This window comes from Mixophyes fleayi, chromosome 4, assembly GCF_038048845.1.
Source record: "Mixophyes fleayi isolate aMixFle1 chromosome 4, aMixFle1.hap1, whole genome shotgun sequence".
NCBI classification, from domain to species: domain Eukaryota; kingdom Metazoa; phylum Chordata; class Amphibia; order Anura; family Limnodynastidae; genus Mixophyes; species Mixophyes fleayi.
Window position 1 is genome coordinate 237,131,969 of NC_134405.1, and position 23,842 is coordinate 237,155,810.

The window sequence follows — 23,842 nt, forward strand, 5'->3', positions numbered from 1 at the left end:
GCACTCCTAGATCTACAGATTGTGACAGTTGGACTATTTGTATTTTGAAGTCTGCTCAGATGTATGAACACTTGAAGAGTATTTATATATAAGAAACCTTATACATTCCCATTTGATCACTTGAGGTGTTAGGAGGCATGGAAATAATAACCAACAGCTGATAATCACGTTCTCACACATTAACTTCAGTTTGTTTATATCAATAAAAATCATATTTTGCTCTCTGTATTGGGTGGCAGTCTCATGGCTGCCCTATGTATTGTTTGGTGGTCACAAGAGTGGGCAGCACTGTGTCTATGTGGTTAGCACTTCTGCCTTACAGCACTGGGGTCATGAGTTAAATTCCCGACCATGACCTTATCTGTGAGGAGTTTGTATGTTCTCCCTGTGTTTGCGTGGGTTTCCTCCGGGTGCTCGGGTTTCTTCCCACACTCCAAAAACATACTGGTAGGTTAATTGGTTGCTAACTATTTGACCCTAGTCTGTGTGTCTGTGTTAGGGAATTTAGACTGTAAGCTCCAATGGGGCAAGGACTGATGTGAGTTCTCTGTACAGCGATGCGGAATTAGTGGCGCTTTATAAATAAATGATAACAATGATTATACTGTGTGGCAGTCTCATGGCTGCCCTCTGCATTGCATGGCAATAACAAGAGTGCTCTGTATTGTGTGGCAGGCACAAGGGTGCTCTGTATTGTGTCAAAGGGGTGCTGTGAGGTCTTCTGCTGCTGTAGCACATCCACTTCAAGGTTGGATGTGCTGTGCATTTAAGTGATGCTCTTCTGCATATCACCCATGGTTGAGTTACTGTTGCCTCCCTGTCAGCTGGCCATGCTCATCTGATGTCTCTCATCAACAAGGTGTTTCCATCCACAGAACTGCCGCTCGCTGGATGTTTTTGGCTTTTAGCACCATTCTCTGTAAACTCTAGAGACTGTTGTGTGTAAAATCCCAAGATCAACAATTTCTGGGGTACTGAAACAACCCATATGGCACCAAGAATGATTCCACAGTAAATTCTGGTGTTTGGTTGAACAATAATTACAAATTTTGACCATGTCTGCATGCTTTTATGCATTGACTTTCTGCTACATGAATGGCTGATTAGATATTTGCATTAACTAGCAGGTTTATAGGTAAACCTAGGTGGACAGTGAATGATATATATAAATTCTTACGTTTTTCAGTACCCTGTACTTTGTTCAATGTTACAAACCTGACCATGAGCATTTTTTACGTATGTTTCTCTTGAAGCACTTTATAATTAAAATATTCAACCATTGTTTGTATTTTTGTCATCCATGGTCAATAAAATAACATACCTTTACCTCTCAACTGTCCCAGTTCCATCAGGATAGTCCTGATTTCAGGGATTATCATGATTAGCCAGGAGCTTGTCCGGCTTGAGGGACAGCTGGGGCATATTTCCACTCTTCACACACATGCTGTGTGAGCAAGTTAGTGGTGCACTCTTTATATAAGGGAAGGGAGGGAGACGCTAGCTATGCCCTCCATGGCGCTGCCCACGCCCACACACAACTGGCCACACCCACACATCACTGAACACACTTACCACAATAGGTCCTTTATAATTTTCAGCCCCAGGCCAATGTGGCCCTTAATCTGGCCCTGAAGGGGAGGGTGAGGAGTTTCAATTTAATTCTGTAGGCCATGGGGAGCCAATTATGCCAGCTATGGCCCTGACATGGCTCATTGCTGGATACATTCAATTGTGTAAACCAAAAATAGTGTTTTGCTTTCACTACTCTAGTGATCACATGCTCCTAGGAGACCGCATTTGTTTTATCTCAATTATGTAACGTATGAATCATTTGCTGAAGGCATTTAGCCTATTTCTATTAAAAAAAAAGAATTGCTTTTCGGAACAATGGCCACCCTAGTAGTGTGCTTACGTGAGTAAGACAATATATAGGGCAGTTGTCTCCTGGATCTTATTACGGGGACTCTGAATGGTAAAAACATCAGATGACAGGCAGTTGTTATTGCCCCTTGTGACACATCACGTGCTGTCTAGTCATCACTAAGAGACGGACTGCGCATGCGCGACTGGCAGCACCCGTGTTGTTCCAGGGCACGTGAAAGAGGGAAACGTCATCATAAACACTCGTAGGCAAGATGGCGGCGCCTGTCACCGGAAAGGTAACGGAAAAAGGAAGTTTTGTTGTCCCGGTGATCCCGGAAATGCTGCGTCTGTGGTGTGAACAGTCACAGAGTTAGGCTGTCATGTTTTATTTGCATACCTTTTGGTAATGCACATAGTATACATACATTGGCTGTTATTATACACGGTTATGTTATTCACAGTGGACAGTCCTGCTACTCGTCTTTTACTGCCGTCATTGGCGTACCACGAATATGAACTATGTGCTCAGTCACCTATCGCACCACCAGAATCGGGACTAACAGTATAGACTCGCTTTCTAATATATGGCATTGAATCTATGTATATTAACAAATAATAGTTTACATCAACCTATTAGTGTTGAACTAGTTTTCAAAATGTTCTTGCAGTTGCTTTAATGTTTGGTCAATGGTCTAACCTGCTTTTGTCAAACTACTGTGTTTTTAGTGCTTTTCTGTTTATTGCATAAGTTTAAGTGCAGGGAAAGTTTTGACATGTATGAACTTTTAAGAACTCCTCCCCCTTTTATTCCATCGTGGAATAACCTGGACTGACCCTAGTGTTGGCCTTTCCTTAAGGTTTGGATCTGAGCAGGTTTAAAGTGTGGTATGCTGCTGACTTTATAGCCTTGAATTATTTTGCAAATCTCCTGACCCACACAAGTTTAACTTACACCAAGTAAAAGCCTTTTAATCTGTCCAATTTCTGCACTTGTTGCCCTCACTCCTAGTCAAACTGATGTATCCCTTGTCGCCATATGAAACAATATGTAGAACATTTCTGATTCAAAGGGCCTCATTTCATCCCTTATTCTAAATGCACAAGAATTGTATGAATGGTAATATGAGCATGATTTAGGACCTACCCCAAAGAAACATTATGGAGAAAATTAGGCAATTGCAATATTTCTATGTTAATTAAATAAAACTGTATAAAATGTTAGTGGGACTATATCCCAACAAGCTGCATAAAGTGTTTGGTTTGGCTGATCTAAGGTACACCTGGACGCCTTTCTCTATATTTAGTGGATGTGTCCTAGCCACATCCTGGGATAATGTTAAAGAATAGGATAGGGTGAGATGAAACATTCCTAAATATCCATGGTCTTTCCTGCTTTCTTACCCGGTCCAGAATGCAGATAATAATTTAAGCAAATTGGCATCACATGTTTTTTCAGCTGCTAAGTGTTCCTTAGCCAAGGCATGGAAAAAGCCAGAAATATCCTTAGGAACTTAGTGTGAGACATTGCACACTTTGAAAATTTCACCTGTTATCTTCACATCATCATCATCATTTATTTATATAGCACCACTAATTCCGCAGCGCTGTACAGAGAACTCATTCACATCAGTCCCTGCCCCATTGGAGCTTACAGTCTAAATTCCCTAATATAGACACACACCCACAGACAGAGATGGAGAGACTAGGGTCAATTTTGATAGCAGCCAATTAACCTTCCAGTATGTTTTTGGAGTGTGGGAGGAAACCGGAGCACCTAGAGGAAACCCACACAAACACAGGGAGAACATACAATCTCTACACAGACAAGGCCATGGTCGGGAATCGAACTCATGACCCCAGTGCTGTGAGGCAGAAGTGCTAACCACTAGGCCACTGTGCTGCCCAACATTATGGGTTCCAAGTATGAAACCAATGTTTTTTTTCCTCCACAGACAAGGATACTATTGTTTGTTGGATTTGTTATTGCATTGACCTTGGGGCTTTAGCCATGGGGAAAAAAAACCTCCCTTCTCTGCATAAATTCCAGCTAAGCTAAATCATGCCTTCAAAACAGCTGAGCTAAACATGTATTCCTCTGCCCCCTTCCGCTACAATACAATAAATGGACCAATAAAAATATGCTTTTTTTTTTACATGTGTGGTTTTTGGGTAAAAAATGCCTCTGGGCACATACCTTTTAGTTCCTCTTGGGCAATATTTGTTATTTGTAATATATCATAAATTAGTGATTATGTATCACAGAGATTACTGTCAACATTTGTAAGTGTTTTTCACATGCCATACAAAAAATGCTTTCTATCAGTATGCATTTATTTATTTACTTAGCAAACTGTTATGTTAAATGCCAAGTGTCTTTCCAAAAGTAGCTATTGCATCTAGAGCAGGGGATCTTAACCTGGGGTCCTTGGATAGATTTAATTGGGTCTGTTTACTTGGATGGGAAAATAATTACATCTTTATTTTTACTAACCTGTAATCGAAATGTAGACTTTTCTTCAATTATGGATGTAGGCAACAAACCACAGTAGTATTAGCAGTATATGTGACTTTGTCACCAATAGAAGTTTATAGTAATATTTTCATGTTGTACTTCGTGCAGATTGCCATGCATGCTATGAAAAAGGGTCCATAGGCTTTCACGAGATTGCCAAAGGGGTCCATAACACAAAAAAAAGTTTAAGAACACCCGGCCTAGAGGAAAAGTAGTATAATGGATGATGTTAAAGGGGTTTAAAAGTTCAAAACGTTTTGGTATATTCATAGCTTGGAGCTATCTAAACAAGTTGACCCTGAAATGCTTTGCCATATAAAGCATCAATAGCAATATCACAACAATCTTAAGATAACAGAAGGTACATAAATTAATTACTCAGTTATTATTTTATCACTTTGAATTTGACAACCACCAATATATTGGTTCTGTTAGTCGCCAGCAATTTTAAAACCTATGATCAGGCACAGCAGAAAGTCAGTAAAAAAAACTAATCAGGATTCTAGGCTAAGTTATCCGTAGATGTACCATAAACCCTGAGCCTTAAAATAAAAACTTGATAGTGCCCATGTGTGGATATTTTGTAGGGCAATTGAATTTACTGTTTTATTTTGTTGTTCGTACAGTCCTGTATGGAGTGTTGTTGTGTCTTTAAGAATGACTGTTGCAAACCATTAATATGAGTGTGCCACAGAAGATCCTTTTACCTTTTATAGCTCACATTTTGTTGCCATAAACGGGTAAAAGGAAACCTTTCCATTTCATAAAATGCTATTGTTCTTGGCATTTATTAATATTAGCAATTATTTATAAAGCAGCCTTCTTTTACATAGGGTTGCATATTTTTTTTTAAGAGGTAGCCTGACATTACATTTTAGTACAAACCAAACCATGGTAGCCCTGTTCCCAAGTGCTATCTAAAAAAGACCATCTAAAGTGGCACACAAAATGTACGCTTGGTGAGGAAAGAGCAGTTGAAAGCATGGAGATTGAAAAGTGTAAGAGGGGGTATAGTGGGCTAAGCATGTAAGTTTTTTTTGTTTTTTTTTCACTTAAATAAAAAGATGAGTTTTCGCTTTCCACTTTAAGGACCACTAATCCAAAAGGAAGTAGTCACCATCTATGCACGAGTTATTAGTAGCATTTACATATATGTATGGGTTCCCATACCATGACTGAACTTATATTTGATACTGAAGTTATGTTTGCTATGTAGCCGAGTGCAAATTATTGCTCTGTCATCATCTATTGTCTCTAAAGGTGGCTAAAAGACGAAGTCTGTTGTTTGATTACTGGCAGGATGTCTTATGAGGGTTTACCCCCCCCACACCCATGGTCATAACTTTTTCTCAAGTATCTTCCCTTTCAATAGGCTTGTGAAAATGTTGCTCATCTGTCAACATTATAAGTAGGTATTTTAATATAAAGTATGGCTGAAAAAAACCCCCTGATAAACCTGGTCACCATGGCTTTTAAGAAACCTGCCCTGGTGACTTTAGCATGTCCTGGTTTATTCCACTTCTGTGCTCCAGCTGTCTCTTGCTTACTGATAGCCAATTACATCTGCTACAACCCAATAAAATAATTTTTTTCTTTTGCATGTTGCATTACAGAATGCTGCTGTTACAGCAGCCAGCCGGAAACTCTGGTGACTACATGGTTGGGGTTTCCTGTAGAAACCTCTGACGCTGGCTACTGTAACAGTGCAATGTTCTTGAATGTGTATGGGGCAGCTCACTATACCGAGAACATTTTCTTATAGGTTCCAGTAGATGTGCCAGAGGAAAGCTAGGTAGAATGTAATGTTTAATGGGCAAAAGCTGTAGTTGGCAAAGCTGGTGATATGTTGTGAGGGCATATATTGCTGCTGTCTTGGGAAAGCACATGTTGGTGTTGCTTTTTGATGGCAGGATGGTATAACATGTTGGGGGGAATTCAATTCCCCCCCAGATTAGCGCTGCGATAACGCTATTGCCGTTATTACGGTAAAATCAGTCCGGATTTCTGCTCACAAAAAGCCGGCGTTGAAAGTACCATAATAACGGTATTTAAGCGCACTATTACCGTAATATCGGTAATAGTGCGCAGGCCGCGTTACTTTTTGCAGTAACGCGGCCAATTGAATATCCCCTGTAGTGTATAGATTAAGATAATTGCCATTTTTGCAGTTTGGCATTTTGAAGTAATTGTTAGTATTTTTGCTCTACAACCTGAAATTGTGAATGTCCTCACCACTGAAAAGAAATATGTACAGCTCTAAAATTTATTTACTAATTTGCTGACTTCGATTTTTGTCCAAGTGTGATATAAGGCAACATATTTTAGGTTTAGTGTTTTTTTGTTTTTTTTTTAAGTAGAGAAGCTGAAGGACAGTAATGGATTGAAGGTGAGAGATATCCAGTGAAGGAGGATATTTTGGCCAGTTAAACTGCTGTAACATCATTTACCCTGTATCTTTCTTTGAATCCAACAACCCACACAGTGCATTTCTGCAGAGCAAACCAACAAACATGTCACTGTCTCAGAATAATGTATTTCAGAGAATAACCTCACTGTACTATGGCAGCCTGCTGCAAAAAGAGAGGGAAGAGTGTGAAGGACATAATCAGTAATACAAAGTTTCAATGTATATTAATCTCCAATATTGGTATTACTTGCTATCTAGTGACTATATACAACCATAAGTGCTATGCTTGTGTTAAATTGGCTCCAAAGTGATTATATTTGTTTATTGCTTGTTTTACTTCTATGTGTGCCTGCTCAACAGCACCACCATGTTTTAATCTGCATTAAATAATAAATGCGCAGTCGTTGGTTATGCATTATTGTGAATGCAGGTCTATCAGTAACTTAAGCATCAATCAACTCTCTTGACACACCTCCCCTAACATTGGGTAATGTGTGGTGCTTCAGTGAATGAGAGGTTTGCAAGAGATTGAAGCACCAATTCAGTAGGTTTCAAAGTACAATCATCTTTACAAGGCTAGTGTTTAGTTACACAAAAATGAAATGTATATTGATGGGTACACTTTGAAGGAATTGTAATATATAAAAATGAAAGTGCTTGAAGGCACTGTAATTTAAAAAGAAATCTGTGCCTAGTACGAGGTAATACATAAGCTAGGCATAGTTTTTTGCTACCACCTGTGTAAAATATGTACATTTCCCAAGGTGTTTGTGCCACTGCTCTGCCACATTTTCAGACCTGCTCAGGGAAAAGACACCTATGGGGAGGAGAAGTCACACTATATATCCTCTGGAGGTGTTTTCTTTTTCCTCTCTGCTCAGGAGATAACCCATTGTAAGGGCTTCCATGGCATCTGAAGAGGAAGAAAGTCTAATATGCCTGGAGATCCTGCTATACAGTATTTCCACACTGGAATAGTCAGCGATGTTAAAGGTCTGCTGTCTAACAAATTGTTCCAGAATCCCTTCCCATCCCAACTGAAAAAAATGCTCTCCCACCCTATTTGATCTATTCAAGTTTTTTTGGAGAAGCTTAGAGCAATATGCAAAGTCTGTTATTGGGGTGTGTGATTTTATTGCAGTTTATTCTTCTGTATTTATGAACACATATATCCATTTCAAAGGATGCATACATCACATGATGTATTGACCATCAATGACCTGCTGTGCATATGGTAGAGCAAATAATTATGGGATAAACATTTATTATGCATGGTATCGCAATTTAGGATATATTAAATGTTCTGTGAATAGTGCAGTAGGGCAAAAGGGTAAATACTTAGCATGCGCTGTATACCAAAATAAGTAAATATAATGCACACAATCCCCATACTCACACTATATACAGCTATATGGCCATGGTACACAACCCCATGACACAATGTACAGGCCAATAGTTATAATCCTAACATTATATACTATGCTACGTTATAATTCTAACACAATGGGACATTATAAGTTGTGAACCCAATGAGATGTACTTGACAAGTAATAAGTGCCACAAAATGTAACATGACCAGCAAGTTGTCCTGTGAAGTACCCAGCGTGATACCCTACATGTGCCCAGATATATGGTCTGGCTGTTCCCAGCTGTCATTTATCTTTTCCTCTGAACACGTCGCCTCCATTTTTTGACCTGTCTTTTCTCTCCTGCACGGTCATGAGTTCAGCTGGCATGTGTTGCATGACAAAGCATCATTGGCACAGCTCCAATGCAGTGTTGCCCAGGCAGGCCTGGACCCCAGCCTCCCAATTTGGACATTTCCTTTCTCATGGATGAAAACTTTACAAAGCAAACTCCTCCCATTAAATACATATTGAAAACACACACATGTTCTTTTGTGCTATCAAATTCTGTTTTACTTTTGTAGACATTTCTGTATGCTTGTTTAGTGCCATCTTGTGGCTATTAGCAAATGATTATACCACCACCCATTTATTACCCAAGAAGAATGACATAATCTGAAAGACACTTTTGGGGAAAGATCTATTGAGCTATATGTCATAATATTGTGAGCGAGCAGAAACCCCTGTGTCTTTAATCTGGTCTCAAATTAGTGACATCATAGAGGATCATCTGACTTTGAAGTCAAATGAGATTTTAGTCTGGTTATAGAGCCAGGTAAAACAAGGGTTAACCTATTTGTAGTACTGAGATCATCATGTGTTACTAAGAAGTCAGTTTTAATGGTTTGCATTTTCGCTATTTCCAGATTTTTGGGAATAGATATAAAATATATTTATGGAAATTAGAAGTAAACCTGCTATTATAAATTAATTGACAATCGGCTAATATTCTAGATACATAAATGTAGGAATACAGATCATTTTGAAGGTTCAGAATGTTTTTCCCCGCTCTGTAGTTGCAACTGTCCCTGCGTTTCTAGCTTTCAGGTTTATAGGTTTTTGTCTGTGATATTGTGTTTGTAATTTTGACTAATGGCCCAGTACTTTCTCATCTACATGTAATTCTCAGGATATGTATTATTCTGTAAGCTGTTCATGATAGTTTATTGAAGGTGATACATTATAGTGGATTTATGCTGTAATCATGTCCAGAGACTCATGTAAATAAAGTTGTGAGTGGAATTTCCTTCTGTTCCTACATGTGACACGAATATGTGCATTTGCTTATTGCAATGTGCCCATTTAAAATTGTATTCAAGTGTTAGATTCTATTCTAATTGTCTGGATAATGTCGACTGTGTAATGGTTGTTTTGTCTAATGTGTGATCACTTAATGGGTAGTTTAACAGATTGAAAATAGAATGCATGACTATTGGAGACCTGAATACTGTATGTAGTGTTTTTGCTTAACTGTTGTGGAATACATCTGTAAGGTTGTTTTTCTTGACTTAATTGTGTGTGGCTTAATCTTCATTTATTTTCACATGACAATTCCCTAAACAGACATGCCCTTGGAAAGGCCAGCTGCCAAAGTTGTCTGATTGCTATGAGAACATTGAACAGATTCTGTTTCTGTTGTGTTGTTTATCATTGCAATATTCATAACATGTTTTGGTTCTTAGTATTTTATTTTTACTAGAATATACATCTTGATGTTGAAAAGGAACTCAATAATTAGTGTCTTTTTGTAATCTTTCTTACTGTGTGTAAAGGACAACCAGCCTGCTCGACTGACGACGTATACATGGGCAGTTCTCCCAAAACTGTCTAAAACCTGTTATATTTCTTTAAAAGGTCAACTTTAGTAAGCCTTGCTGTCACATTCTGGATGTGTAACAGACTCTATTTACAGCTTACGAACAACTAGTGATTTTCTGCATCCCCAAAGCTGCTCTGACAACCAAGGAAAAGCGACTACAAAAATAAAAGTATTTTCTGAAGCTTTGTTTCTCCCCTTCCTCAAATAAAGGCTTACAAAACATATTGTTTTCCATATGAGTACATTCTTAGTATAATTCCTTTTAGGTTAAGCTGATATCAAGCTAAGAAGCAGCTCGAAATATAAAATTTTGTTCAATCTTCAGTCGTATACTTGTTTTTAGGATCATGGAAAGCAGAGGAAGTATGAATTACTGATTAAAGCAAATGTTTTGTTGGCATAATCCATTTTATATTTTGATTGACAACACCAGTGCCACTTTTATCTTTGTAAAGATGGGAAACTCAGCTCTTCAAGGCAAAGCAATCTGTTACTCCTTTTCCCAAATAATTTGCATTGTTGTCCATTCAGTAGTAGTTATTTGGAATTTCTATGATCATATATTTACAGAACTGGAATTGGATACTTGCCAGAAATATGGAGTAACTGGTAAAGTGGCTATTTATATTACACAAGTTAACCCGTGCATGATACTCATGCATTCTAGTCAAATCAAGCTACTTAAGGTGTTAAAAAGGTTCTTGTCATGCATTTGGGCCTAGCCCAGGCCTCCTCAGGGGAAGAGCGTTACTTCCCGACGCAAGCGCCCTTTTTAATGTGTGTTCATGAGGTAAAATTACCTCACGAAAATGAGTTTGACCCCTCAACTCGTAAATTTAGCCTTTACTACCCCTCCCACGGGGGGAAGGGGGGATGATGGAAGTTAACTGACTTCACTATTATAATTTTTTTGTCAAATAATGTCAGTATACCAAATTTCAGGTCAATTGGATGAGCCCTTTCTGAGAAAATAGTTTTTTACACACACACACACACACACACACACACACACACTAACGCACGCCTCTACACATGTGTGTTCATGAGGTAAAATTACCTCACGAAAATGAGTTTGAGCCCTACCAAATTTCAGCCCTTTTTGAATTTGTTTCCCCACACACACTAAGAATTTAGTAGGTCAGTGTATAACTCCGCCCAGCAGGTGGGGATGCAACTTGTTTTTTTTTTTTTCCACAGTCACACAGACAGACAGACGCCACTAAGCATTTATATATTAGATATCTGGTGGAAATTTGAGTATTGCTAAAATAAAAGGGTTTATTAAGACTCCATTATTGTGCTATTACAAGCATGTATAAAACACCTTATTCTATTCATGGTTCGTATATACAGGGACTGAGAAGTAGTCAGGTCTTGGTGAATGCAGGTCAACCTGTACCGCACGTAGAGATTGCTGAAACCTTTGTCGACCGTGAACACAAGTGTTTAGAGTTCTGTTAACCCAATGTGCAGTTCTGGTTTAGCTGCAATCACTGTCTGAACGCAGCTTGGTGAATGTACCATGAGTTTAGAGACAGCGCCCATGTGTAGGAGTCTTCATCTCTTATTTGTTCCAGTTGTGAAGTAGTGAGGCTAGAGCGACCTGCAGCCAATCTGATCATCAGAATGTTCTCCACAGCAAACACTTTTTAAAGAGACAAGTTTGCTGATTTTGTGGGAAGCAGTAACGTATCTGTTTTATTTTATGACAGGGGCAGTGTTGTGTGGAAAGGGGAATGGAGAAAAGTAGGAAACGGAAGATTTGGTGTTAGCTAGCGAAACAAGCCTAGTCCACAGCGAAGTACCTCTATGTGTTCATACATCCAAACACAAGTTGCCTTACATAAAAAGTTACTAATGAGATTCACAGATACACATTGAAGAGTTATATAACTTTGACAGCACATTATGGGGCATATTCAATTGTTAGCGAGTTTCGAAGTTCGAGCGTGTTAAGTAATTTTTTGGCTATTTTTCCTTATTTTCGAGCGCGGAAACTTCTCCCGCAATTCTAATCTTTTTTTTATTTTTACTGAAACGGTGTTATCGCGCTCCAACCGTTTGTCAATGTTAAAGTATAGGCTGGATGCGAACCCTCAGCGGAAAAAGCTATTCAATTGTTTTTTTACGCTGAGTGTGAAACAGGCAAATCTGCTGTTTCATCTCGCACCTCCTTGGTCTGCTCAAAGAAATTTTTTTTTTATTAAGTTTAGAAAAATATACAGTAAACTGAAAAAATAGGTGTAAAAGTTCATCAAAATAACCTAAAAGCTGAGAAGTACTTAAAAAAGTGTAATAATAATTAATAATTTTTGGAAAGTTCACCCTTTAAAAAAACCCATTAGTTGTGCATGTATTTAAACTTTTTTTATATCATTTTTTTAGAGGGGGGGGGGGGGGGGGGGGGTGGTTGTGCCTGACCTCAGTCAGCTCTCGGTGAAAAGTAGCATGTTTTTTTTGGGGTTTTTTTAAAACCAAAATCGTTTGCTCCCCACTCTATTTAGTCTGAGCCCTAGTGCTGGCAGGCTATTGATGTGTGAGTTAAAATCTTTGAAAAATTTGGTGTAGGGTTCCCCCTATTTTAATTGAACCAGCACTAGGCAAACCAGCCGGGGTGATAGGCACTATAGCAGGGGGGGGGAACGCAGTTTGGGTCCCACGGCCATAATGACTAAACACCCACAGACTGTTCAGCGCTGGGCTGGATTCCCTAGGGAGTGTGGTCCGCTGAAAAATGTAAGCGGGCCACCCCCCTAGGGACACCCAGCCCAGTGCCGATAGCACTAGGGCTCTTCCTACTACCCCTGGGCTGTGAGTAGTAGGGTAATAAATGGGGATTTTGTATGAAAAAAAAATAATAATATTTTGATTTGTGGAACTACATGTCCCAGCCAGCCATGTTGGCCTAAATAGTGTGGACATGCTGCTACTTGTCTAACTACAAGCACCAGCGTACCCATGGCACCCAGGGCATGTTTGCACTTGTAGAACCACAAGTGCCAACATGCTCTTACACCCATGGCTGGCTGTGATCTGTAGTTCCACAAAGTAAAATGTTAAATAAAAGCACAACACCCTCATTCCAACCACAAATCTTTATTAAAAATAATAAAACCCCAAGAAATACAGTAAACACCCTCATGTACACCATAGATTGAAAAAAACCAAAACAAAATACTCACCATTGACGAAATCCTCAGTTTTATGATGCTTTACCTACACGCACTCATTTACGCAAAGCCCCAAAAATTATTTGTACCTTCCAAGAAATGTCCGGCTTGCCCACTGTGCCACAAATATTTGTACCTTACAAATGTCCATGCTTGGCCAGTGTTCAAGAAATGTTTGTAAATGGCAACCTCCTTGTAAAATCTTTTAATCAGCTGTACAGGGGGGGGGGGCATTGTTGCTTGCAGTGCTGGGGCCCTTCTTGATTGCAGTGTGGGGGCCCATTCTCTTGTGCAGTGCTGGGGCCCTTCTTGATTGCAGTGTGGGGGCCCATTCTCTTGTGCAGTGCTGGGGCCCTTCTTAATTGCAGTGTGGGGGCCCATTCTCTTGTGCAGTGCTGGGGCCATTCTTGATTGAATTAATTTGCATTCATTTTTTTATACTAAAATGACTGCCTTAACCACTCCTCATTTCAAACTCGCTAGGACCAATAATAGAGCGCGAGGGGGTGGATGCAATATAACAATTGAATTGAGCGTTTTGTTTTTTTAAACGCGCGCTCAAACAGGAAAAAACGAGCACAGGTTGTTTTTTTTTTCGAGCGCAGGATTTTCACCCGTCTCGCTAACAATTGAATATGCCCCTATGATTGTTATACAGCTGAGTTATTTGTTCTGTTGTCAGCCATTTGTTAGGCTAGGCTGTCTGCAGTGTCCATCAGTAAAATTAAAACTGAAACAATCATGATTATATCTTAAATATCTTTAGTTCTGACGTTTTCCTGGAAACTTTTACATATATATTATTAAACAGGATTAGTAGCTATTTTTATAAGTCAAATTGTATTCACAGATAATACATTTATTATATAATTATTACATTAATTGGTTGCAAAAAACAAACTAAAACAAAGCAATAGTAAACTAATAAACAACACTTATTTTTTTAAGGTACCACTTATGCCAAATTAATCTGAGGGTTTCTGTGAGACAGTAAGTTGGAATAAACTCTATTTTGGCAATGCACAATGGGAGTTATTTGTATTTGGTAAAAGCATTGGATATAGTTCAACATAATTCGTCCATAAAATGAAAGCACTGGGACTAGAAGAAAAATATGTACTTAGGTAGATAACCGGCTCAGGGATAGGAAGCAGATTGGACTAAGGTTATTAATGTGGGCCTCAGGAATAAGTAAGGGTGTATATAAAAGGGGCAATAAAGTATGAGGAGCAAATGTAAGTTTGTCATATAAATCACTTGTTAAACCACCATCTTGAATATGGGGTACAGTTTTGGACACCTGTGTGTTAGAAATACATAGGAGAACTTCAGATGGTTCAGAGACATATAGAAATAATCTAAGGATTAAATTATGAAGGACTTGCCAAATGGGAATAAAGGCACCTTGGAAGTGGCTAAATTAATATCCATATCTCAAGGACAGTACGAAGATTTGTCTGACAATCTTTTTACACCCGGGATTGTTCAGGTAACAAGGTCCACAGCAATTGGCAGGACAGCCTTTTCATTGCTAAAATAGAAAAGGGGTTTTCACTTTGAGAATAGTTAAGCCAAATACACACATCATGACATTTTTTAAATGCATTTACATGCATTTTTAATGTTTGTGAACATGCATATGAAGCCAACGCTAGAAATCACTGTTTGTAGTGTTACCATACCCATTGGTGTTTTAACTTGTAGTCAGTGGTTGAAGTGGGTTAGTAATCAACGCTATGCCATACCACCACTACTACCACTGTTTTTATTTTATGGTCAAAATGATTGACCACTCATCCTCCGTTCCCTCTTCCCTCCCCTACTCCCATGTCTCTGTATTACCGCCGTTTAAAGACTTCCGATATGTCCACTACCCTGGCATCCCCACCCACATAAGGGCACGTAATCTAGCTAGCAGTGTGGCTTTGATTGCCTTCCCTCCACACCTCCCAGCAGTGTGGTTGCGATCGTGACCTCCAAGAAGTGTGGAATTACATAGCTACAGTCATTCACTTTACGTACCAGTGGATTTGATTGTTTAACTTTTTTACCTTTGTGGCTCCTTTACCCAAACAGAAGTGGGATGCAAGACTATGCATTTCACATGCATTTCGTTCACTCTCGCTGAGTGAGACACAAGTAAGCAGAGAAGAGAGAAGTCATCAGAGAAGCGAGTGTGAGTGGGAGTGTTCTAAGAGAGAAAAATGAGGAAGCAGAAAAAAGAAAATGAGAGAGAAGAAAGTTTCAGGAGGACAGGTAAATGGAATAGTGTGCATGGGTGTCACTCACCGGACGGTTAGTGCCTCTGGTCTGGTACGTGGCTCTCTCTCATTCCTGCCGGCGCCTGTCCTAAGCCGCGGCCGTCCGCCATCTTGACTGGATTGCGCATGTGCAGGACTCTTGAACTTTAAACCTTGCTTTTAATCCTATTGGTGAATCGATCACCACTCACTATTTAAGGCACCTGTGTCCTTAGTATCATCGCCTGTGCTTGGTTCTCATTCCCTTGAGACTCCTAGGTGTTTCCTGTGTTCTGCTCGTGTGATCGGTTTTGCTGTGGACAAGTCCTCTCTGCTCATCCGTGGTAAACTTGCCCGCTAGAGACTACCTCTACTCCGCTGCATGCCTACACCTGGACAAGCCTTATCTGCTCTTCTGTGGTAAACGTACCCGCTATAGACTGCTTGCCATTCCGCTGCATACCTGCACCTGGACAAGCCTGCTCTGCTCATCAGTGCTAACGTACCCGCCACAGACTATTTGCTATTCAGCTACTTGCCTGCATTTGGACAAGTCTCCCTTGCTCATCAGTGGTATACTTGCCGCTACAGACTACCCGCTATTCCGCCACCTACCTGCACCAGGACAAGTCTTCCCATCACCGCAGTGGTACAACTTGCTATCCGCAGACCACTGACGCTCCCGCTACCTACCTGCACCTGGACAAGTCTTCCCATCACCGCAGTGGTACAACCTGCTATCCGCAGACCACTGACGCTCTCGCTCCTACCTGCACCTGGACAACTCTTCCCATCACAGCAGTGGTACAACTTGCTATCCGCAGACCACTGACGCTCTCGCTCCTACCTGCACCTGGACAACTCTTCCCATCACAGCAGTGGTACAACTTGCTATCCGCAGACCACTAACGCTCCTACCTGCACCTGGACAACTCTTCCCATCACCGCAGTGGTACAACTTGCTATCCGCAGACCACTGACGCTCTCGCTCCTACCTGCACCTGGACAACTCTTCCCATCACAGCAGTGGTACAACTTGCTATCCGCAGACCACTGACGCTCTCGCTCCTACCTGCACCTGGACAACTCTTCCCATCACAGCAGTGGTACAACTTGCTATCCGCAGACCACTGACGCTCCCGCTCCTACCTGCACCTGGACAACTCTTCCCATCACAGCAGTGGTACAACTTGCTATCCGCAGACCACTGACGCTCCTACCTGCACCTGGACAACTCTTCCCATCACAGCAGTGGTACAACTTGCTATCCGCAGACCACTGACTCTCCCCGCTACCCACCTGCACTGGCACGAGTCTTCACTGCACATCAGTTATACCTACCTCCGCATTATAGTTGCAAGTCGCTGACTCCTGCTGCATAGCTGCAAGTTGCTGACTCTCCTGCTGCATAGCTGCAAGTTGCTGACTCTCCTGCTGCATAGCTGCAAGTTGCTGACTCTCCTGCTGCATAGCTGCAAGTTGCTGACTCTCCTGCTGCATAGCTGCAAGTTGCTGACTCTCCTGCTGCATAGCTGCAAGTTGCTGACTCTCCTGCTGCATAGCTGCAAGTTGCTGACTCTCCTGCTGCATAGCTGCAAGTCGCTGACTCTCCTGCTGCATAGCTGCAAGTCGCTGACTCTCCTGCTGCATAGCTGCAAGTCGCTGACTCTCCTGCTGCATAGCTGCAAGTCGCTGACTCTCCTGCTGCATAGCTGCAAGTCGCTGACTCTCCTGCTGCATAGCTGCAAGTCGCTGACTCTCCTGCTGCATAGCTGCAAGTCGCTGACTCTCCTGCTGCATAGCTGCAAGTCGCTGACTCTCCTGCTGCATAGCTGCAAGTCGCTGACTCTCCTGCTGCATAGCTGCAAGTCGCTGACTCTCCATTGACATTCCTTATCCTAAGTTGTTGTACTGTTCCAACCATTCACCATACTGCCCAGATGATCGCTGTGATAAACTCCGCCCCTCTGGTAAGCATAATCACACCTGGTGAATCCTGGGTAGAAACTCCTAGTGCCCGTGACAGTAAGAACAGGCCATGACAGACCCAGGATCGGAACCAACAGCTAGGGAGATGCTGCAGCATCTGGTTACTCGGATTGAACAACAAGATGTACGGCAGCAACAGCTGTTCCAATGTTTTCAGGCCCTAGCTGCCCGAGGAGACCCTGTGCTACGCTACACCTGCCTACTCCCGCTAAATATGATGGAGACCCGAAAACTTGTAGGGGTTTTCTCAACCAGTGCTCCATTCATTTTGAACTTCACCCTCACAATTTCCCTACTCATCGCTCTAAAGTTGCCTATCTAATTTCTTTGTTTTCCGGACAGGCTCTGGCGTGGGCCTCCCCTCTGTGGGAAAGAAATGACTCTCTATTAGATAGTGCCATATTTATTTCAACTTTCCGAAGAATTTTTGACGAACCTGGTCGTGTTATTTCTGCTGCCTCCAGTATTCTCCGACTACGCCAAGGATCCCGTTCAGTAGGCCAGTACGTAATCCAATTCCGTACACTTGCCTCTGAACTCCAATGGAACAGTGAGGCGCTGATAGCTGCCTTCTGGCAGGGTCTTGCTGACAAAATAAAAGATGCTCTGACTTCACAAGAGTTACCCTCTTCCTTGGATGATTTGATTTCTCTGTGCCACAGAGTAGACATGAGATTTCGAGAAAGAGATTCTGAAAGAGAAAGTTCATCTAAAGTCTCCGTTCACCCGACATCTCGAGTTCGTCACCTTCCGCCTCCTGTAGAACCCATGGAGATAGGACGCTCTAGACTAACTTCTGAGGAGAGAGAGCGACAAGTGAAAAATAGACTCTGTATCTATTGCGCTGACTCTACTCATATGCTGAACTCTTGTCCCAGAAAGTCGGGAAACGCGAGTCCCTAACCTGTTCCGGAGAGGTAAGGTTAGGGTCCCTGGAATCCTCTCCATGTCTCATGGACTCTAAAATTTGTTCTTTCGCTGTTACTGTTTCCACTTCTACCAAGTCATTTACGTCTCAAGCACTTCTGGACTCTGGTTCTGCCGGAAGTTTTATTTCAAGTTCCCTAGTGTCAGTGGTCCTTACCAGTGATTCCTTTAAAAACAGCTATTGTTGTCACCGCTATAGATGGCTCACGAGTTATCAATGGAATTATTACTCAACACACCATTCCTTTGACCCTTCAAATCGGAGCTTTACATCAAGAGCAAATTTCTTTTTTGGTCTTTCCCGTTACTACCAGTCCTATTGTACTTGGCTTTCCGTGGCTTCAACTCCATTCTCCTCAGATTGACTGGAACACTCTGCAAGTCATTTCCTGGGGTCCGAATTGTCATCACAAATGTCTGACTCGAGTTGTTCCAGTAAAAATAAATAAATCTTCTATAGCACCTTGTCCGCCCGGCCTTCCTCCACAGTATGCTTCCTTTGCGGATGTATTTGATAAAGCCCAGTCAGAACGCCTTCCACCCCATCGGGTTTAGGATTGTCCTATAGACTTACAACCTGGCAAGAACCCTCCTAGGGGTCGTGTATAACCTCTGTCGTTACCAGAGACTCAGGCAATGTCTGACTATGGCAAAGAAAATCTCCATCGTGGGTTTATTCGGCCGTCCACCTCTCCCGCTGAAGCGAGGTTCTTCTTTGTTAAGAAGAAGGATGGGTCATTACAACCTTGTATAGACTATTGAGGCCTTAACGCCATTACCATCAAAAATCGCTACCCTATCCCGTTATATACCGAACTGTTTGACCGCATCAAGGGAGCTCGAATATTCACTAAACTAGATCTTCGTGGCGCCTACAACTTAATTTGGATCAAGGCCGGAGACGAATGGAAGACAGCTTTTAACACCAGGGATGGACACTATGAATATCTAGTCATGCCTTTTGGGTTGTGTAACGCCCCAGCTGTCTTCCAGGGATTCGTGAATGAAATCTTCCGGGATCTGTTGTATGTTTGTGTCGTCGTCTATCTGGACGACATATTGATTTTCTCGCAAGATCTGTCCTCCCATCAACAGCATGTGGCAGAGGTCCTTTCTAGACTCCGAAAAAATGTACTATTCTGCAAGTTAGAAAAATGTTCCTTTGAATTATCCCAGATTCCATTCTTGGGATATATTGTTTCTGGAGTTGGTCTAGAGATGGATCCGGAGAAAGTCAATGCAGTGCTACTTTGGCCCCAGCCAACTACTCTCGGGGCGATTCAACACTTCTTAGGATTCGCAAACTTTTATTGACGCTTCATTCAAGGTTTCTCCTCCAGTGTCTCCCCAATCGTGGCTCTGACCCGTAAGGGCGCCAATACCAAGCAATGGTCAGATGAGGCACTTCAAGCATTTCAATTCCTTAAGAAGGCGTTCTCCACCGCTCCTGTTCTTGGACAACCTGATGTGACCCTTCCCTTCTTCCTCGAAGTAGATGCTTCTAATAATGGACTAGGGGCCATTCTATCCCAAAGATCAGAACAAAGGAAATTCCATCTCTGTGCTTTCTACTCCCGAGCTCTTCTACTTGCCGAGAAGAACTATACTATCGGGGATAAAGAGCTATTGGCCATAAAAGTGGCTTTAGAGGAGTGGAGATATTTACTGGAAGGGGCTCGTCACCCCTTGACTATTTTTACTAACCACAAAAATCTTCTCTATTTACAGTCAGCTCAATGTATGAACCCCCGACAAGCAAGATGGTCACTTTTTTTCTCTCGCTTTGATTTAATCATAACTTTCAAACAGGCTTCAAAAAATAAAAAGGCTGATGCATTGTCTCGGGCGGTTGCTGCTTCCGCTGACGTTGAAGATTGTTTTGACCGTCCTATATTGGATCCTAAATCTGTGAGTTTGGCCACTTCTTCCACCAATGTTCTACCATTTGGGAAACCCCTTGTGCCACCACCTCTGCGTAAAAAGATTTTGTCGTATCACTCCTCTCGTTTCACTGGACATTCTGGAGAACGAAAAACACTAGAGATTCTCTCTCGGAGCTATTGGTGGCCCTCGATTAGGAAAGATGTCAAAGAATTTGTGGCTGCTTGTGACATTTGTTCCCAATTTAAAACCTCCTGTAGAACACCGGCGGGCCTACTCCAACCACTACCTATTCCTTCCAAACCATGGACCCATATAAGTATGGACTTTGACACTGATCTTCCCCCCCCAGCAAGAAATGTAATACCATCTGGGTAGTGGTAGATAGATTCTCAAAGATGGCCCATTTCATTCCTTTGACAGGATTACCCTCTTCATGTACATTGGCTGACCATTTCATCAAGGAAATTTTTCGGATTCATGGATGTCCATCTGAGATAGTTTCGGACAGAAGAGTGCAGTTCGTCTCCAGATTCTGGCGAGCCCTTTGCAAAACCTTGGGTATTCGACTGTCATTATCATCATCATACCATCCTCAGTCGAATGGGCAGACCGAAAGAGTCAACCAGGATTTAGAGACTTTTATAAGAATGTTTTCCTTAGCCAACCAGGACAATTGGGTAGACTTGCTTCCATGGGCTGAATTCGCCCACAATAATATGTATCACGGGTCCTCTTCGAAAACACCTTTCTTTGTAGTATACGTCACCAGCCGTCTCTCCCAGAATTTCCTGCCCTCCCTCCCACCCAAGTTCCTGCCAGAGATTTAAAACTATCTGGTCTCAGGTTAAAACCTCCCTGAAGAAGGCATCTTCCAGATATAAATTTTTTGCTGACAAAAAGAGGCGAGCAATTCCACCACTCAAAATTGGAGACCGCGTATGGCTTTCTACCAGGAATATTCGCCTGAAGGTTCCTTCCATGAAGTTTGCCCCACGTTATATCGGTCCATATAAAATCACTCAAGTGATTTAATCCCGTGTGTTTCAAGTTGTTATTACCAAAGAACCTTTGGATCTCCAATGCCTTCCACGTTTCATTACTCAAGCCTCTCATCATCAACCGATTCTCGGTTCCTCCTCCAGTACCTCGCCCAGTTCAAGCTCATCAAGAGGAGGAGTTCGAGATTACCCAAATACTGGATGCCAAAATCTCTTGTGGAATCCTTCGCTTCCTGGTGCATTGGAAGGGTTTTGGCCCTGAGGAGCGCTCTTGGATCCGCGCAGAAGATCTCAATGCTCCAGCTCTTCTAAAGAAATTTTATTCCAAATATCCGGGCAAACCCGGTTTCAAGTGTTCTGTGCCCACCTTTAAAAGGGGGGGTACTGTCATTCACCGGACGGTTAGTGCCTCTGGTCTGGTACGTGGCTCTCTCTCATTCCTGCCGGCGCCTGTCCTAAGCCGCGGCCGTCCGCCATCTTGACTGGATTGCGCTTGTGCAAGACTCTTGAACTTAAAACCTTGCTTTTAATCCTATTGGTGAATCGATCACCACTCACTATTTAAGGCACCTGTGTCCTTAGTATCGTTGCCTGTTCTTGGTTCTCATTCCCTTGAGACTCCTAGGTGTTTCCTGTGTTCTGCTCGTGTGATCGGTTTTGCTGTGGACAAGTCCTCTCTGCTCATCCGTGGTAAACTTGCCCGCTAGAGACTACCTCTACTCCGCTGCATGCCTACACCTGGACAAGCCTTATCTGCTCATCAGTGGTAACGTACCCGCCACAGACTACTTGCTATTCAGCTGCTTGCCTGCATTTGGACAAGTCTCCCTTGCTCATCAGTGGTATACTTGCCGCTACAGACTACCCGCTATTCCGCCACCTACCTGGACAAGTCTTCCCATCACCGCAGTGGTACAACTTGCTATCCGCAGACCACTGACGCTCTCGCTCCTACCTGCACCTGGACAACTCTTCCCATCACAGCAGTGGTACAACTTGCTATCCGCAGACCACTGACTCTCCCGCTCCTACCTGGACAACTCTTCCCATCACAGCTATCCGCAGACCACTGACTCTCCCCGCTACCCACCTGCACTGCCACGAGTCTTCACTGCACATCAGTTGTTATACCTACCTCCGCATTATAGCTGCAAGTTGCTGACTCTCCTGCTGCATAGCTGCAAGTTGCTGACTCTCCTGCTGCATAGCTGCAAGTTGCTGACTCTCCTGCTGCATAGCTGCAAGTTGCTGACTCTCCTGCTGCATAGCTGCAAGTTGCTGACTCTCCTGCTGCATAGCTGCAAGTTGCTGACTCTCCTGCTGCATAGCTGCAAGTTGCTGACTCTCCTGCTGCATAGCTGCAAGTTGCTGACTCTCCTGCTGCATAGCTGCAAGTCGCTGACTCTCCTGCTGCATAGCTGCAAGTCGCTGACTCTCCTGCTGCATAGCTGCAAGTCGCTGACTCTCCATTGACATTCCTTATCCTAAGTTGTTGTACTGTTCCAACCATTCACCAATGTGTCAAACTCCCATTGTCCCATAGATTGTAAGCTTGCGAGCAGGGCCTTCTCACCTCTTTGTCTGTTTTACCCAGTTTGTTTATTAGTTTTCTATGTTTGTCCCCAATTGTAAAGCACTACGGAATATGTTGGCGCTATATAAATGATGATGATGATGTTCAGCTGAATAATATACCTGAAATAACTGGAGTGTTTATACTTGACTAAATATGTCCATCATACTCTGCTTTTTTACTGGAGCAGACACAGTATAACTGACAGCTATGCAGACTTGCTTACCTTGCAGAAATGTACTGTGTAGATTGGTGGATTCATACACAGGGACAGTGCCAGTTTAGCTTATATTACCCCTGTCTCAGTTTTTGTCGTCCAGCTGATTCCATCAGGGTAGTAGTTTCTTAATGATATGGGAGATGCTTCAGCTATCTGCAATGTAGTGGGAAGGCAACATTTTAATTTTTAACACATATGCTGTAGTCAGGCTAACACTAAACATTGTATTTTCTCTTTTATATTTTATATATAGAAATTTCAGTTTGGTGGTAGGGCTAGGCTAATCCCAGGAATCTGGGAGCCAATGCGTTTACAACATTATTGCTGGGATCTAACGTCTAATTTCAGTGTAATTAAATTAATATTTTTCGCTTCTTAAAAGATCATCATGAACATTTTTTTATATATAGCGCCAGCAAATTCTGTAGCGCTTTACAATTGGGAACAAACAATAATAAAACAATACTGGGTAATACATACAGACGGAGAGGCAAGAGGCTGGATCCTAGATTTGTTTGACTGGCTGCTGAATGGGTCATCAAGTAATTTTTTTTATTTCTAAGCTATTTCTCAAGTCCTAAAGTGAGGTAACAGTGGACAGCTTTGCTTGAGTGATTTTAATCAATGGAAAATCATGTTTGAATTAGTACTTAACTAATATATGGTTTTGCAATTATACCATACAGACTATTTAATGTCATGAGCTATCATGCAATCCAGGATGGAATATCTAACTATTTCATCATTATCACCATTTATTTATATAGCACCACTAATTCCGCAGCGCTGTGCAGAGAACTCATTCACATCAGTCCCATTGAAGTTTACAGTCTA

General features: G+C 41.9%; 1 protein-coding gene across 1 annotated transcript in view; it reads left to right on the forward strand.

Moving 5' to 3' along the window:
* The first annotated feature begins 2,051 nt into the window (after nt 1–2,051).
* Nucleotides 2,052–23,842, forward strand: part of TBC1D15 (TBC1 domain family member 15) — a 90,375-nt gene continuing 68,584 nt past the window's right edge. Inside the window, exon 1 of the mRNA XM_075209532.1 lies at nt 2,052–2,159. Coding sequence (XP_075065633.1) covers nt 2,136–2,159 — 24 coding nt within the window. The 5' untranslated portion in view covers nt 2,052–2,135. The remainder of the gene's footprint in view (nt 2,160–23,842) is intronic.